Raw genomic sequence first — 13,264 nt, 5'->3', positions numbered from 1 at the left:
GCTTCTCCTGGTCCTCATCAGTCTCAACAACGTCACAGTCCCAACAACATCTGTCTAAACAACCAGTCCACCTCAGACGACTCCACTTGCTGTGAGTGTTTCTGACTGTCCGTACCACATTTTTGTTTAACCAGGTAGGCCAGTTGAGAACAAGCTCTCATTTACAACTGCGACCTGGACAAGAGGAAGCAAAGCAGTGCTACACAAACAACAGAGTTACACATGGGATAAACACATGTACAGTCAATAACACAATAGAAAAATCTACATTCACTGTTTCTACAGGTTTTTCCAGATCTGTACTCCAGAAGAAAATATCAACAGAACTCAGATCTACCAAGACATTATTCAGTGTTCCCAATGTGCCCGTTCCCACTGTAATTTTGCTGAGTGTACATCCATACAGTAAGTCCCTGAAGAGTCGTGTGGTGTCTTGTTTTCTCAGTCTCTCTGGACCGGGGTCGAGGGGAGCTGGACTGCAGAGAGAGGGAGTTGATGCAGAACATCAGAGAGCTGCGGCAGAAACTGGCGGCCCGCGCCAAAAACTCCAACTCTACCACCTCCCAGTAACCACCACACACGAACACACCAGCTGTGCCTTTTGTTTTGCATATCTAGACTTGAAAACGAAACTGAAATGTTTTGTGGTTTTCTGCTCGTTTGTCCGTTTGAAAGAAGATGCTGATATGACTTGACTTAACAAACAGCTGTCCACTAACCACAACCCTGGTGTTGACTAGTTAAAGAGGGATTACATGAAAGCATTCCATGGTCTTAATGAGATTTGTAGCAAAACCCTCTCCTGTATGTATTTTAATGTGTATTTATATTTTGTTATTTAAGTTGTTTTTAAGTATTGTTGGATCAACTTTGAGTCATTTCATCTCTGCCTTGTTGACTAGTTTCAGTCTTTGCCAGACTATACTCACCCGTCGTGCTTTGGTCTGATGGTGACTTATGGCTTGCTTACCTCAGCATAGGTATCCAGGTCATTTATCTTTTAATAAAGCCTTATCAAATCAAATTGTATTTGTCAGATGCTTTGTAAACAACAGGTGTGGACTAACAGTGAAATGCTTTGTCGACAACAGATGTAGACTAGCAGTGAAATGCTGACTGACGGGTCCTTCACAACAATACAGAGAGAAAGAAAATGGGTAATAATACGAGTTATAATATATACACAGGGTGAGTAACGATGCCCTGTGTGTAACAATCAGTGTAGGCTTCAATCAGTGTAGATGAAGGGGAGGACACAGGTTAAAGAAGGATTTTTAAGCCTTGAGACATGGATTGTGTATGTGTAACATTCAGAGGGTGAATGGGCAAGACAAAAGATTGAAGTGCCTTTGAACAGGGTATGGCAGTAGGTGTCAAGCACCTCCAGTTTGAGTGTGTCAAGAACTGCAACGCTGCTGGGGTTTTTCACGCTCAACGGTTTCAACACCCAAAGGACATCAAGCCAACTTGACACAACTGTGGGAAGCATTGGAGTCAACATGGGCCAGCACCCCTGTGGAACGCTTTTGACACAGTGAGAGAGACGCACATTGCAGTGACAAGTCTGTGAAGAGTGCAGTCAGGTGTTATCGGCCTCCACTGAGCTGATCAGACAGTCATGTTCACCTCTGTCACTCAACTAGACTTCTCTCCCCCGCTGAGGGAGGGAGTGCTTTAAACAGCAGGTCTCTGTCACGCTCTCAATCCCATAACAGCTCACCTGTCCTGCCTACACCTGTCCCCCCAGCACACTGCAACCCACAGGTGGAATGTACTCATAGAAATAACAATACTAGACCGGGCATCCCCATTCAAGTCAATGTAATTCTACTTCTATGGGTGTAGCCAACTGTACAATTGATTGGGGGGGGGGGCAGGGCTCAGAAACCTCACAGCTGCTACTCCATCCCTGTCTGTCTCCACTAGGGTTTTTCACTCAGTAGCAGCAGTAGGTAACTACAGGTAATACGTGTTGATCAGAGAGCCTTGTACAGCTTCACTATGAACCTGCAAAGCAACGGCCTGTCTGTTCAGTGGTACCTGAAGTCCAAGCCGGTGGGAAAGGTGAGGCGGCGTGTACAGGAGATGAAAAACCCATCTGTCTCCCTGGTGTCGGGTGACGTTGACCTCAGCCACAACGAGAGCACCAGATTGGCCATGGACGCCTTGCTGAACCAGGGATTGGACATGTACCAGGAAGTACTGGCCGGAGAGGGCGAGGTGGACTTCCTGTCCAAGGAGGAGAAAGGTTGGTCTTTTTTTTCTACTTTGTTCCTCCTCTTATCTACCTTAAACCATCAGTCTGTCTCTCCCTCCTCTTATCTACCTTAAACCATCAGTCTGTCTCTGCCTCCTCTTATCTACCTTAAACCATCAGTCTGTCCCTGACTCCTCTTATCTACCTTAAACCATCAGTCTGTCTCTGCCTCCTCTTATCTACCTTAAACCATCAGTCTGTCCCTGACTCCTCTTATCTACCTTAAACCATCAGTCTGTCTCTGCCTCTTCTTATCAACTTAAACCATCAGTCTGTCTCTGCCTCTTCTTATCAACTTAAACCATCAGTCTGTCTCTGCCTCTTCTTATCTACCTTAAACCATCCGTCTGTCTCTGCCTCTTCTTATCTACTTTAAACCCATCTGTCTGTTCTAGTACTGTATTTGTTGCACAACTGTAAAGGGCTTCCTCCCTAAAAGCCAATGTATTATCACTTATGTTTCTTTAAAGGTTATATCCTGGAGAACACTACAGACCTGAGCACCAGCAGTCTGTGTGGGACGGAGAACGACAACCAGGCAGAGGGCTCCACCACCTCTTCCCAGACAAACACCTGTTGTCCATCCGTGTCTGAGAGCGAGCCCCCCGGCTTGGACCACGGCTGGCCGGCAGAGGACTGGAGCTACCGCCTGCAGGGTGAACCCAGTGTAGAGGTCTACTTCCAGTCTGATAGAGCAGCCAGCATGAAAGACCTGCTCAGAGAGTTCATCAGCAAGGCCACAATGGTACGTGATACAACTTTCACTGTTAACTACTTGGAGATGTCAATCTACTCTCATGATTATACCGGCATGATGTTTTTGCAGACTTTCAGAAAGCAGCTGATGTCTGAATGCCCTGAAAGTTGGAGAATGACGTTTTGAGAGTTTGATCAAGCAGATTCAGTACCGTCTATAATTAAGCAATAAGGCCCAAGGAGGTGTGGTATATAGCCACTATACCACAGCTAAAGGCTGTTCTTAAGCGCAACGCGGAGTGCCTGGATACAGCCCTTAGCCGTGGTATATTGGCCATATACCACAAGGTGCCTTATTGTTATTATAAACTGGTTACCAATGTATTTAGAGCAGTAAAAATAAATCTTGTCATACCCGTGGTGTACGGTCTGATATACCACGGCTGTCAGCCAATCAGCATTCAGGGCTTGAACCACCCAGTTTATAATACCAAGTACATAATGACAACTAATAATGTGGAAGATACCAATCACAGCAAACACGTGATATGTCTGCAGGTTCTGGCCATTGTAATGGACACATTCAGTGATGTGGAGATGTTCTGTGACATCCTGGAGGCAACCAGGAAGAGGAACGTGTCCGTCTACCTGCTCCTGGACCATATCAACCTGCAGGTCTTTGTCAAGATGTGTGAGACGCTACAGATCAACAGTAATCATCTCACTGTGAGTCTCTGCTAATGGTCATTTTCATCATGATAATTAAATGACACTAACGATTGCAAAGGTGGGGCGGCAGGTAGCCTAGTGGTTAGAGTGTTGGGGCGGCAGGTAGACTAGTGGTTAGAGTGTAGGGGCGTCAGGTAGACTAGTGGTTAGAGTGTAGGGGCGGCAGGTAGACTAGTGGTTAGAGTGTAGGGGCGTCAGGTAGACTAGTGGTTAGAGTGTAGGGGCGTCAGGTAGACTAGTGGTTAGAGTGTAGGGGCGGCAGGTAGACTAGTGGTTAGAGTGTAGGGGCGGCAGGTAGCCTAGTGGTTAGAGTGTAGGGGCGTCAGGTAGACTAGTGGTTAGAGTGTAGGGGCGGCAGGTAGACTAGTGGTTAGAGTGTAGGGGCGGCAGGTAGACTAGTGGTTAGAGTGTAGGGGCGTCAGGTAGACTAGTGGTTAGAGTGTAGGGGCGGCAGGTAGACTAGTGGTTAGAGTGTAGGGGCGGCAGGTAGCCTAGTGGTTAGAGTGTAGGGGCGTCAGGTAGACTAGTGGTTAGAGTGTAGGGGCGGCAGGTAGCCTAGTGGTTAGAGTGTAGGGGCGGCAGGTAGCCTAGTGGTTAGAGTGTAGGGGCGGCAGGTAGACTAGTGGTTAGAGTGTAGGGGCGGCAGGTAGACTAGTGGTTAGAGTGTAGGGGCGGCAGGTAGACTAGTGGTTAGAGTGTAGGGGCAGGCAGGTAGCCTAGTGGTTAGAGTGTAGGGGCGGCAGGTAGACTAGTGGTTAGAGTGTAGGGGCGGCAGGTAGCCTAGTGGTTAGAGTGTAGGGGCGGCAGGTAGCCTAGTGGTTAGAGTGTAGGGGCGGCAGGTAGACTAGTGGTTAGAGTGTAGGGGCGGCAGGTAGACTAGTGGTTAGAGTGTAGGGGCGGCAGGTAGACTAGTGGTTAGAGTGTAGGGGCGGCAGGTAGCCTAGTGGTTAGAGTGTAGGGGCGGCAGGTAGCCTAGTGGTTAGAGTGTAGGGGCGGCAGGTAGCCTAGTGGTTAGAGTGCAGGGGCGGCAGGTAGCCTAGTGGTTAGAGTGCAGGGGCGTCAGGTAGCCTAGTGGTTAGAGTGTAGGGGCGGCAGGTAGCCTAGTGGTTAGAGTGTAGGGGCGGCAGGTAGCCTAGTGGTTAGAGTGTAGGGGCGGCAGGTAGACTAGTGGTTAGAGTGTAGGGGCAGCCTAGTGGTTAGAGTGTAGGGGCGTCAGGTAGACTAGTGGTTAGAGTGTAGGGACGGCAGGTAGCCTAGTGGTTAGAGTGTAGGGGCGGCAGGTAGCCTAGTGGTTAGAGTGTAGGGGCGGCAGGTAGCCTAGTGGTTAGAGTGTAGGGGCGGCAGGTAGACTAGTGGTTAGAGTGTAGGGGCGGCAGGTAGACTAGTGGTTAGAGTGTAGGGGCGGCAGGTAGACTAGTGGTTAGAGTGTAGGGGCGGCAGGTAGACTAGTGGTTAGAGTGTAGGGGCGGCAGGTAGCCTAGTGGTTAGAGTGTAGGGGCAGGCAGGTAGACTAGTGGTTAGAGTGTAGGGGCAGGCAGGTAGCCTAGTGGTTAGAGTGTAGGGGCAGGCAGGTAGCCTAGTGGTTAGAGTGTAGGGGCAGGCAGGTAGCCTAGTGGTTAGAGTGTAGGGGCAGGCAGGTAGCCTAGTGGTTAGAGTGTAGGGGCAGGCAGGTAGCCTAGTGGTTAGAGTGTAGGGGCGGCAGGTAGCCTAGTGGTTAGATTGTAGGGGCGGCAGGTAGCCTAGTGGTTAGAGTGTAGGGGCGGCAGGTAGCCTAGTGGTTAGAGTGTAGGGGCAGGCAGGTAGCCTAGTGGTTAGAGTGTAGGGGCAGGCAGGTAGCCTAGTGGTTAGAGTGTAGGGGCAGGCAGGTAGCCTAGTGATTAGAGTGTAGGGGCAGTAACCGAAAAGTTGCTAGATCGAATTCCCGAGCAGACAAGGTAAAAATCTGTCTTTCTGCCCCTGAACAAGGCAGTTAATCCACTGTTCCTAGGCCGTCATTGTGAATAAGAATTAGTTCTTAACTGACTTGCCTAGTTAAATATATCTATTTTTTAAAGGTGCACCTTTCAGACATTTCTTCATCTTTTTAACTGTACTGTAAAGTAGCAATTTGATGATAGTTTGTGTTTGTCATTCACTCATTGCTACATGAAATGCCACCGTGTTCTGTCTGCAGAAAATGTCGGTCCGTAGTATACAAGGAGAGACGTATTGTGCAAAGTCTGGAAGGAAACTCACTGGACAGATCAAAGAGAAGTTCATGATCATTGACTGCACTTTAGTGCTGGCTGGATCATACAGGTACATTTCTGTTGTATAATTAGCTAATAGTCACATCAATGTTGACATCATTCTGAATAGGTAAATCAACATTATGATGGTTGAAGTCATTCTGAATAGGTAAATCAATCAATGCATTATGACTCCTCAGTTGTTTACAATTATTGTTTGAATTTTCAGCCGTGTTTGTAGTAGTAATATTTATTCACTGTGCTCTATTCCTCAGTTTCACCTGGCTGTCCTGGCAGGTCCACAGAAGCCTGGCTGTGCTCTTCAAGGGCAGCGCGGTCGAGCCTTTCGACCTGGAGTTTAGGAAGCTCTATGCCAGCTCCAAGCCTGTGCCAGCCTTCCTCACAACGGCAACGGAGTTCAACCTTACCAGGCCGCTTATCACCCATCAAGCAGCAGCCACCTCAACCCCACTGACAAACCTTCCTTGCCCCAGTCCTGGTACCACAACCCAGAACAGATACTTCAACAACCAGGCTATGGTTCAACCAACCACCACAGTTGTGCCCAGATTCAACACTGAATCTACTGTTCAACCAACCACCACAGCCCAGCTCAGATACTCTAGCCAAAACACAACGGTTCAGCCAACTACAACCACCCAGCAGAGACACCCCAACACTCCGCAAACAGCACCACCAACCTCCCAGCAGAGACACCCCAACACTGAGCCAACAGCACCAACAACCTCCCAGCAGAGACACCCCAACACTCCGCCAACAGCACCACCAACCTCCCAACAGAGACACCCCAACACTCAGCCAACAGCACCACCACCCTCCCAGCAGAGACACCCCAACACTCCGCCAACAGCACCAACAACCTCCCAGCAGAGACACCCCAACACTCAGCCAACAGCACCACCAACCTCCCAGCAGAGACACCCCAACACTCAGCCAACAGCACCACCAACCTCCCAGCAGAGACACCCCAACACTCAGCCAACAGCACCACCACCCTCCCAGCAGAGACACCCCAACACTGAGCCAACAGCACCAACAACCTCCCAGCAGAGACACCCCAACACTCCGCCAACAGCACCACCAACCTCCCAGCAGAGACACCCCAACACTCAGCCAACAGCACCACCAACCTCCCAGCAGAGACACCCCAACACTCAGCCAACAGCACCACCAACCTCCCAGCAGAGACACCCCAACACTCCGCCAACAGCACCACCAACCTCCCAGCAGAGACACCCCAACACTCAGCAAACAGCACCACCAACCTCCCAGCAGAGACACCCCAACACTCCGCCAACAGCACCACCAACCTCCCAGCAGAGACACCCCAACACTCAGCCAACAGCACCACCAACCTCCCAGCAGAGACACCCCAACACTCAGCCAACAGCACCACCAACCTCCCAGCAGAGACACCCCAACACTCAGCAAACAGCACCACCAACCTCCCAGTGCTTGGTGAATCAGTCTTACTACACAGGTCCCCGGAGCCACAGGTTTGACTGGATCACACAGAGACACACTGCAACCAGGCCCGTCATGTTCCAGAGAACCTTCTCCAGTGATTATAGTACTGGAGACCACCTGACCTGGCGACCCTTTAAAAGTAATTACCTTCTTTATGGAGGGACAACCGGCTTGTTGGACAGACACCCACTTCTCAAGACTGGCCAGTGGTTTACTGTTCCTAAATAACATCGTACTGAAATTTGACAGTACACCCTGTTTGAGGTAAATTATGTTCTCTCACAACTGAAAATGGGCAAGTAACCTTCATAGAGTAAATGTGCCTGTTTTCCTTTGCTTGATGCCTGGAGTACAGGAGTAGTACTTCAATCACATCATTATCTCATAAGGATGATCATTGTCTGCCTTCAGGCTGAGAGCTTTGTGTTTCAGTGCATGTTAATTCAATGGAGTAAAAACAACATGTCACAGACATGAATTCCTCCTCCACCCATCAACCCTGATAGAAACACACTGAGTGACAGCCTAGTGATGTGTGCTACGCTTAGACATGGGCCGGGCCTCTTAACCTAGTGATGTGTGCTACGCTTAGCCAAGGGCCTCTTAACTGACAAATCTTCTGATCCATACACTGTCAAGCCCGAGGTAATGCAGAATGGCAAATCAAAAGTTCTCAAATGTGTCCAACCTTTGTCACACTTTTTCCAAATGGTTCTACTTTGAAATTCAATACAGCAGTTATCTAATTAAACTTTACTGTAGATTGAAGTGTGACAATATTTAATTTCATATGGCGGTCAGCACATTGTTACACGCAATATTAAAGAATACATTCATCAAAACATGTAGCCCAGTTAGGTCTTTACAGAAGGTAGTTCAGCTCCATCCTCCTTCAGTACTCCTGTCTGTACCAGTCTGTTCCACCACCTGTCTTCAAAGTCCTTCAGAGAGAGACCTGCCAAGCTCTCTCCATCCTGGTTGTCCTCTCTCATCCTCTCTGGAACTAGATCTTCTGACATCACCTGAAGGGCAAATCACCAATAACGATGCATGATCAATCTGGTCAGAAGTGTACCTCTTACCTTTTCAAAACATGTGCATCGTCAGTTGTAATACATCTAAAAGTAAAACCATGACATTTTGGTGTCAGCAAGCCACACATCTCCTTTCATTGAAACATACCAGAAGACAAACTACAGGACATTATTTGATGAATAGACACCATGTGAGAACTGTAGTCTATGTACTGTGTCTCTAACCGGTCTCACCTCAGAGACTAGCTGTAGTGTGGTGTCTTTCGGTTCCAGACACCGTAGAGCCTCATCAGCCTTCTGTAGGGCTCGCTCACTGTTCTGGAGAACAAAGGATGACTGTTGTCCCTTTAATGCCCTGAGGAGGAGTCTGGCAAGGCAACATAATACAGTCAAACAACCATCTTCACAAGACAAAGACTGTGCTAAACAGTGACATTTAGGATGAATGTGTAAAAATGCGCTCTGCTTTAAGCCAAGGGCCAATTTCCCAGAGATAAAGTAAGCCTTTTCCTGGACTAAGAAGCACTTTCAATGGAGAATCTAAATCTGTGTTCGGGAAACCAGTCCTAAAGACTGCCCAACAAGCTTGTATCCATGGAATTCCATATAGAATAGGCCAACAGGATGTCTGCTTGTCTCTCACTGATTATTTACCTGGCCCGGACAAAACACATGCAGGCCTTGAGCCAAACGCCATCACGCTCTTCCTTCAGTTGCTCCTCAGTCTGAAAGTCAGGCTGTGGCTCTACACCATCTCCCTGTTGAAGAGGACTGGAGCCTGAGGGTGTTGACAGAGGCTGGAGGAGATGAAGGTAGCTTTCTGCCAGCTTCATCCAGTGCCACTGGTGGTAGGGGTGGAGAGAACACAGCTGCTGCAGACACGTGACCTGGCTCCTAAGGTCTCCGAAGCGCTCGTGGACGTTCGCAGTCAGGTGAAGTAGACCGGTGAGGTGACAGGTGTTGGAGGCTTCATTTTTCTGTCCATGGAATTCATTTTCAAAACAACCATTTTACTACCTGGTATACTGTAACCTTGTCCACAGACTAGAGCTGGCTGGCTGGATGACAAGACTAGGTATTTTGTATTATTTATGTATAATAAAAACCTTAGTGTGTTAAAATAATGTATAAAGATAAGACTCACTCAACAGCAACGGTTCTTACAAGTGTTTCTGTGATCTCCAGGGCCTCCACTCTCTTCCCCAGGTGACAACAGCACCTTGCCATTCCCTCCATTATGTCCCGTCTAATGGCCAGGTTGCCGTCAGGGATATAGGAGAGGCAGGTAGTGTAGGCGTTTAAAGCTTCCTTCGGAAATGGATATAGTTAACAGATGAGAAAAGCATTTGGATACTAGATGGATATGATAGACAGTGTGGAACTAAATTACTCAAGGGAAGAGGGGTCAATACCTGGAAGTTTTTTCGCCTGTACGACATATCAGCTCGAAATTTAAAGATCTTTTGTTTCTCTAAAATATCATCTGTGTCGATGCTCTCCCAAAACCACTGTTGAAATAGACAACTCATAGTTAAACATTTCCATACATTGCAATGCTAGCAAAAAAAACTGATGCTACTTAACGTTAGGTAGCTAGTTAACACTCACCTCTGCTTCACAGAACTTTGCATTGTAAGACGACAGTGCAACAACAGTTGGCTTCGCTCTTGATTCCTCGAACACCGAATCGTCAAAGGTGCTACCGAAAATCTCCATTTCAAACGATGAATGACAGTGAATTCAAATTTTACCGACACTAAAAAACAAAACAAACGTCAACGTGTGCAGTGTTACAAGCTAATATGACCGTTGGGAAACAGAAAAAGATAGAATGTGTTCCCGGGTGATATGTTCCAATGACAGACGCTTTACTTTCTTCAATGAAATGCTCTAATATTTTCTATAAGAGAAACTCCAGTCATATTTTGAAGTTAAATATTTTATAAGACACCAAAATACACGCCTTTTCGTCCAAATGTATTGTATTTTGTCTTCAAAACAAGTATAAAATATATATGTGTCTAAATCAAGCCACAGCCTCAAAAAACAGTTTGATTTCAATTAAAAAGCATTGCAAAGTCTATGGCTCAGGGGACTAAAGCTTTTTCCACTGAGTTTTCAGCTCCAAGGCTACTCTGTCTCAACATAAAAAAAAATCCTTGGTTTACCATAACGTTTGCAAATAAACTCTCTCACTTTTCCCAAAGCACCTCAACATATCCAGAAACCAAACATTCTTCTCATAGATAACTTAATAAATACAGTAGGAGAAAGGAGACTGACTGACATTATCCATTATAGCTGTAGCTAGCAGAATAGTATATTAAAAGACAGGTTAAAAGATAGTGTGCGCACAATCTAATAGTAAAACTGTTAAGCATGTATTAAAGTTACATATTCAACTGTTGGATATTAGTACTAAACAAGCACCTTTCTAAATATTGAGAAATAGCAAAGAGGACAGACAGGTAAGAAGTATTGTACTAGGATAAAAACAGTCATGTACTATGGTCACAATGTCACGTCTACTGTACAAAAAAAAGAACCGTGGATACATTGAGAGTTGCCAACTGAAGAAGGCAAAGAGCCACCGGGCCAAAAAAATATATTTTTACACATTAACAGAAAAACAGCATACAAGCTATTAGTTGAAGTTGAGAGACAGGATTAATCATAAAGATTATAAAACCATTTAAAAACAACTTGTCTAATGCAAGCACATAATGCTGTCTAATCTGCAGTCAGGTGATTATTTCATGCACTATATGGATCTCAAAATTCAAATGCATCTTTTACCTTAACTATGGTACAAATAACTGTTCCTGCATGAAAACGTAAACGATTTCACAGCATAACATGCTGCCCAATTTGAAATGTTTATGATGAGCATGAGGTATCCACGATCTTCTCCTCCTCCACCTCTTCTGTTGTCAAGTCTTGATGAAACCCTGCTCAGAAAGAATGAGCCATGCAGGCACATAGGTTTGTCTCCTCAAAAAGGTTCAGAATCCATCCGTTTTTCTGTAAAATGTTGTGATGTTTCAACTAGATTCTAGATTGAGATTCTAGAACCAAAGTGACTAGAACTTGGTAAAGCATGTTTAGAATAGATTGAGAAACCGTTGGTAACTCCTCAGGTCCGGGCCAGGCTAGAACCCAGTGACCAGAGCATATAGGACAAGGCTTACAGGTAAGAAACAATGTCTTGGTTCTACTAATGTGCACATGTCAAAACTTGTCATTTAAAATGACAGTTGGGGAGAGCATAGTCTGCAAACGTTTTCAAAAGAAAAGAAAAACAATACAAACATGCATCTGAACATACATTAGAAAAACACTTGTTTGAAAACAGCCCTGTATCAAGTCCTCCAACACTAGTCTTCATACATACAAGTACTGCAGTCTTAAAAACAAACGTTATACATAATTCAAACTCACGTTACATGTTTCCAAGTCAGCAGAGTTTCACATGATTGAAATAGGGACCCACATTGTGCCAGTTGGTTGTGCTGGGGAAGCAGTAGGCCACATACAGTCCACTGATTTTCATTTGTGTCATATCAACACCCAACTTTAGAATTGATCCACAAGGAGAGGGGTAAGTCAATAAGGTGCATCCTCTTGAAAATAGAATCATTTCAGAGGAGGACAATACAAGGCAAAATACTTAGTTTTACAGCGTTCAAAAAGATCTCATATAGAAAGAGATTTGGTCTCTAAAGCCATTAAAGGGTCAAAGGGATATAAGGTGCCTAATCAAAGTTGTTTTCCCCCACAAGAACATGTTAAAGAGATTCTCCGGTACTTTTGTATACATTTTAGCCAGTAGTTCTGAAAGTAGCGTTCAGCTAAATTGTGTACTACCTCACATCACTGACATAGAACACAGAGACCTTGCGGGGGGTCTGAACACTGACACGTCCAGTCCAAAGCAGGACGTTTAAAAAATACTTGGTAATCGCAAAAGTTCCGGAGCATGTCTTTAATACAGTAGTGGGCAAAGTGCACAATAATAAGTGCTACACTGTCAGTTTCCTTCAGAGACACCACAGTATACAGTACCAGTCAAAAGTTTGGCCACACCCACTCATTCAAGGGTTTTTCTTTATTTTTACTATTTTCTACATTGTAGAATAATAGTGAAGACATAAAACTATGAAATAACACATATGGAATCATGTAGTAACCCAAAACATTTTTTTGTTATATTTGAGATTCTTCAAAGTAGCCACCTTTTGCCTTGGCAGCTTTGCACTCTCTTGGTATTCTCTCAACCAGCTTCATGAGGAATGCTTTTCCAACAGTCTTGAAAGAGTTCCCACATATGCTGAGCACTTGTTGGCTGCTTTTCCTTCACTCTGCAGTCCAACTCATTCCAAACCATCTCAATTGGGTTGAGGTCGGGTGATTGTGGAGGCCAGGTCATCTGATGCAGCACTCCATCACTCTCCTTCTCGGTCAAATAGCCCTGACACAGCCTGGAGGTGTGTTGGGTCATTGTTCTGTTGAAAAACAAATGATAGTCCCACTAAGCCCAAACCAGATGGGATGGTGTATCTCTGCAGAATGCTGTGGTAGCCATGCTAGTTAAGTGTGCCTTGAATTCCAAATAAATCACAGACAGTGTCACCAGCTAAGCACCCCCACACCTCCTCCTCCATGCTTCACGGTGGGAACTACACATGCAGAGATCCTCCATTCACCTACTCTGTGTCTCACAAAGACACAGCGGTTGGAACCAAAAATCTCAAATTTGGCCTACAGACCAAAGGACAGATTTCCACCGGTCTAATGTCCATTGCTTGGGCCAGGAAACACGAGCAAGTATCTTT

General features: G+C 46.0%; 2 protein-coding genes across 2 annotated transcripts in view; one reads left to right on the top strand and one right to left on the bottom strand.

Annotated features, from left to right (window-relative positions):
• LOC120031656 (TBC1 domain family member 31-like) overlaps positions 1–570 on the top strand; it is a 39,378-nt gene extending 38,808 nt beyond the window's left edge. The window contains exon 21 of the mRNA XM_038977452.1: positions 446–570. Within this exon, the coding sequence (XP_038833380.1) occupies positions 446–570 (125 nt within the window). The remainder of the gene's footprint in view (positions 1–445) is intronic.
• A 6,412-nt stretch (positions 571–6,982) lies between these two features.
• On the bottom strand, positions 6,983–10,236 carry zgc:101716 (uncharacterized protein LOC492784 homolog). Its single transcript, XM_038977308.1, has 6 exons — positions 10,041–10,236; positions 9,845–9,940; positions 9,597–9,740; positions 9,087–9,409; positions 8,667–8,799; positions 6,983–8,420 (listed from the first exon to the last, which is right to left on the bottom strand). Exons 1-6 carry the CDS (start codon positions 10,146–10,148, stop codon positions 8,253–8,255), a joined length of 972 nt encoding a protein of 323 aa, XP_038833236.1. The 5' UTR covers positions 10,149–10,236; the 3' UTR covers positions 6,983–8,252.
• Positions 10,237–13,264: the final 3,028 nt, after the last annotated feature.

The sequence above is a fragment of the Salvelinus namaycush genome, chromosome 37 (assembly GCF_016432855.1).
Source record: "Salvelinus namaycush isolate Seneca chromosome 37, SaNama_1.0, whole genome shotgun sequence".
In the NCBI taxonomy this organism is placed as follows: domain Eukaryota; kingdom Metazoa; phylum Chordata; class Actinopteri; order Salmoniformes; family Salmonidae; genus Salvelinus; species Salvelinus namaycush.
The sequence above is the reverse complement of the archived record's forward strand: the minus strand, read 5'-3'. Positions and strand labels throughout refer to the sequence as shown.

Coding starts and splice junctions, on each gene's coding strand:
- zgc:101716 (XM_038977308.1), bottom strand. CDS start 10,148: ATGGAGATTTTCGGTAGCACCTTTGACGATTCGGTGTTCGAGGAATCA. Junction 9,741..9,844: donor ACAGGCGAAAAAACTTCCAG/GTATTGACCCCT, acceptor CCATTTCCGAAG/GAAGCTTTAAACGCCTACAC. Junction 8,800..9,086: donor ATGTGTTTTGTCCGGGCCAG/GTAAATAATCAG, acceptor TTGCCTTGCCAG/ACTCCTCCTCAGGGCATTAA.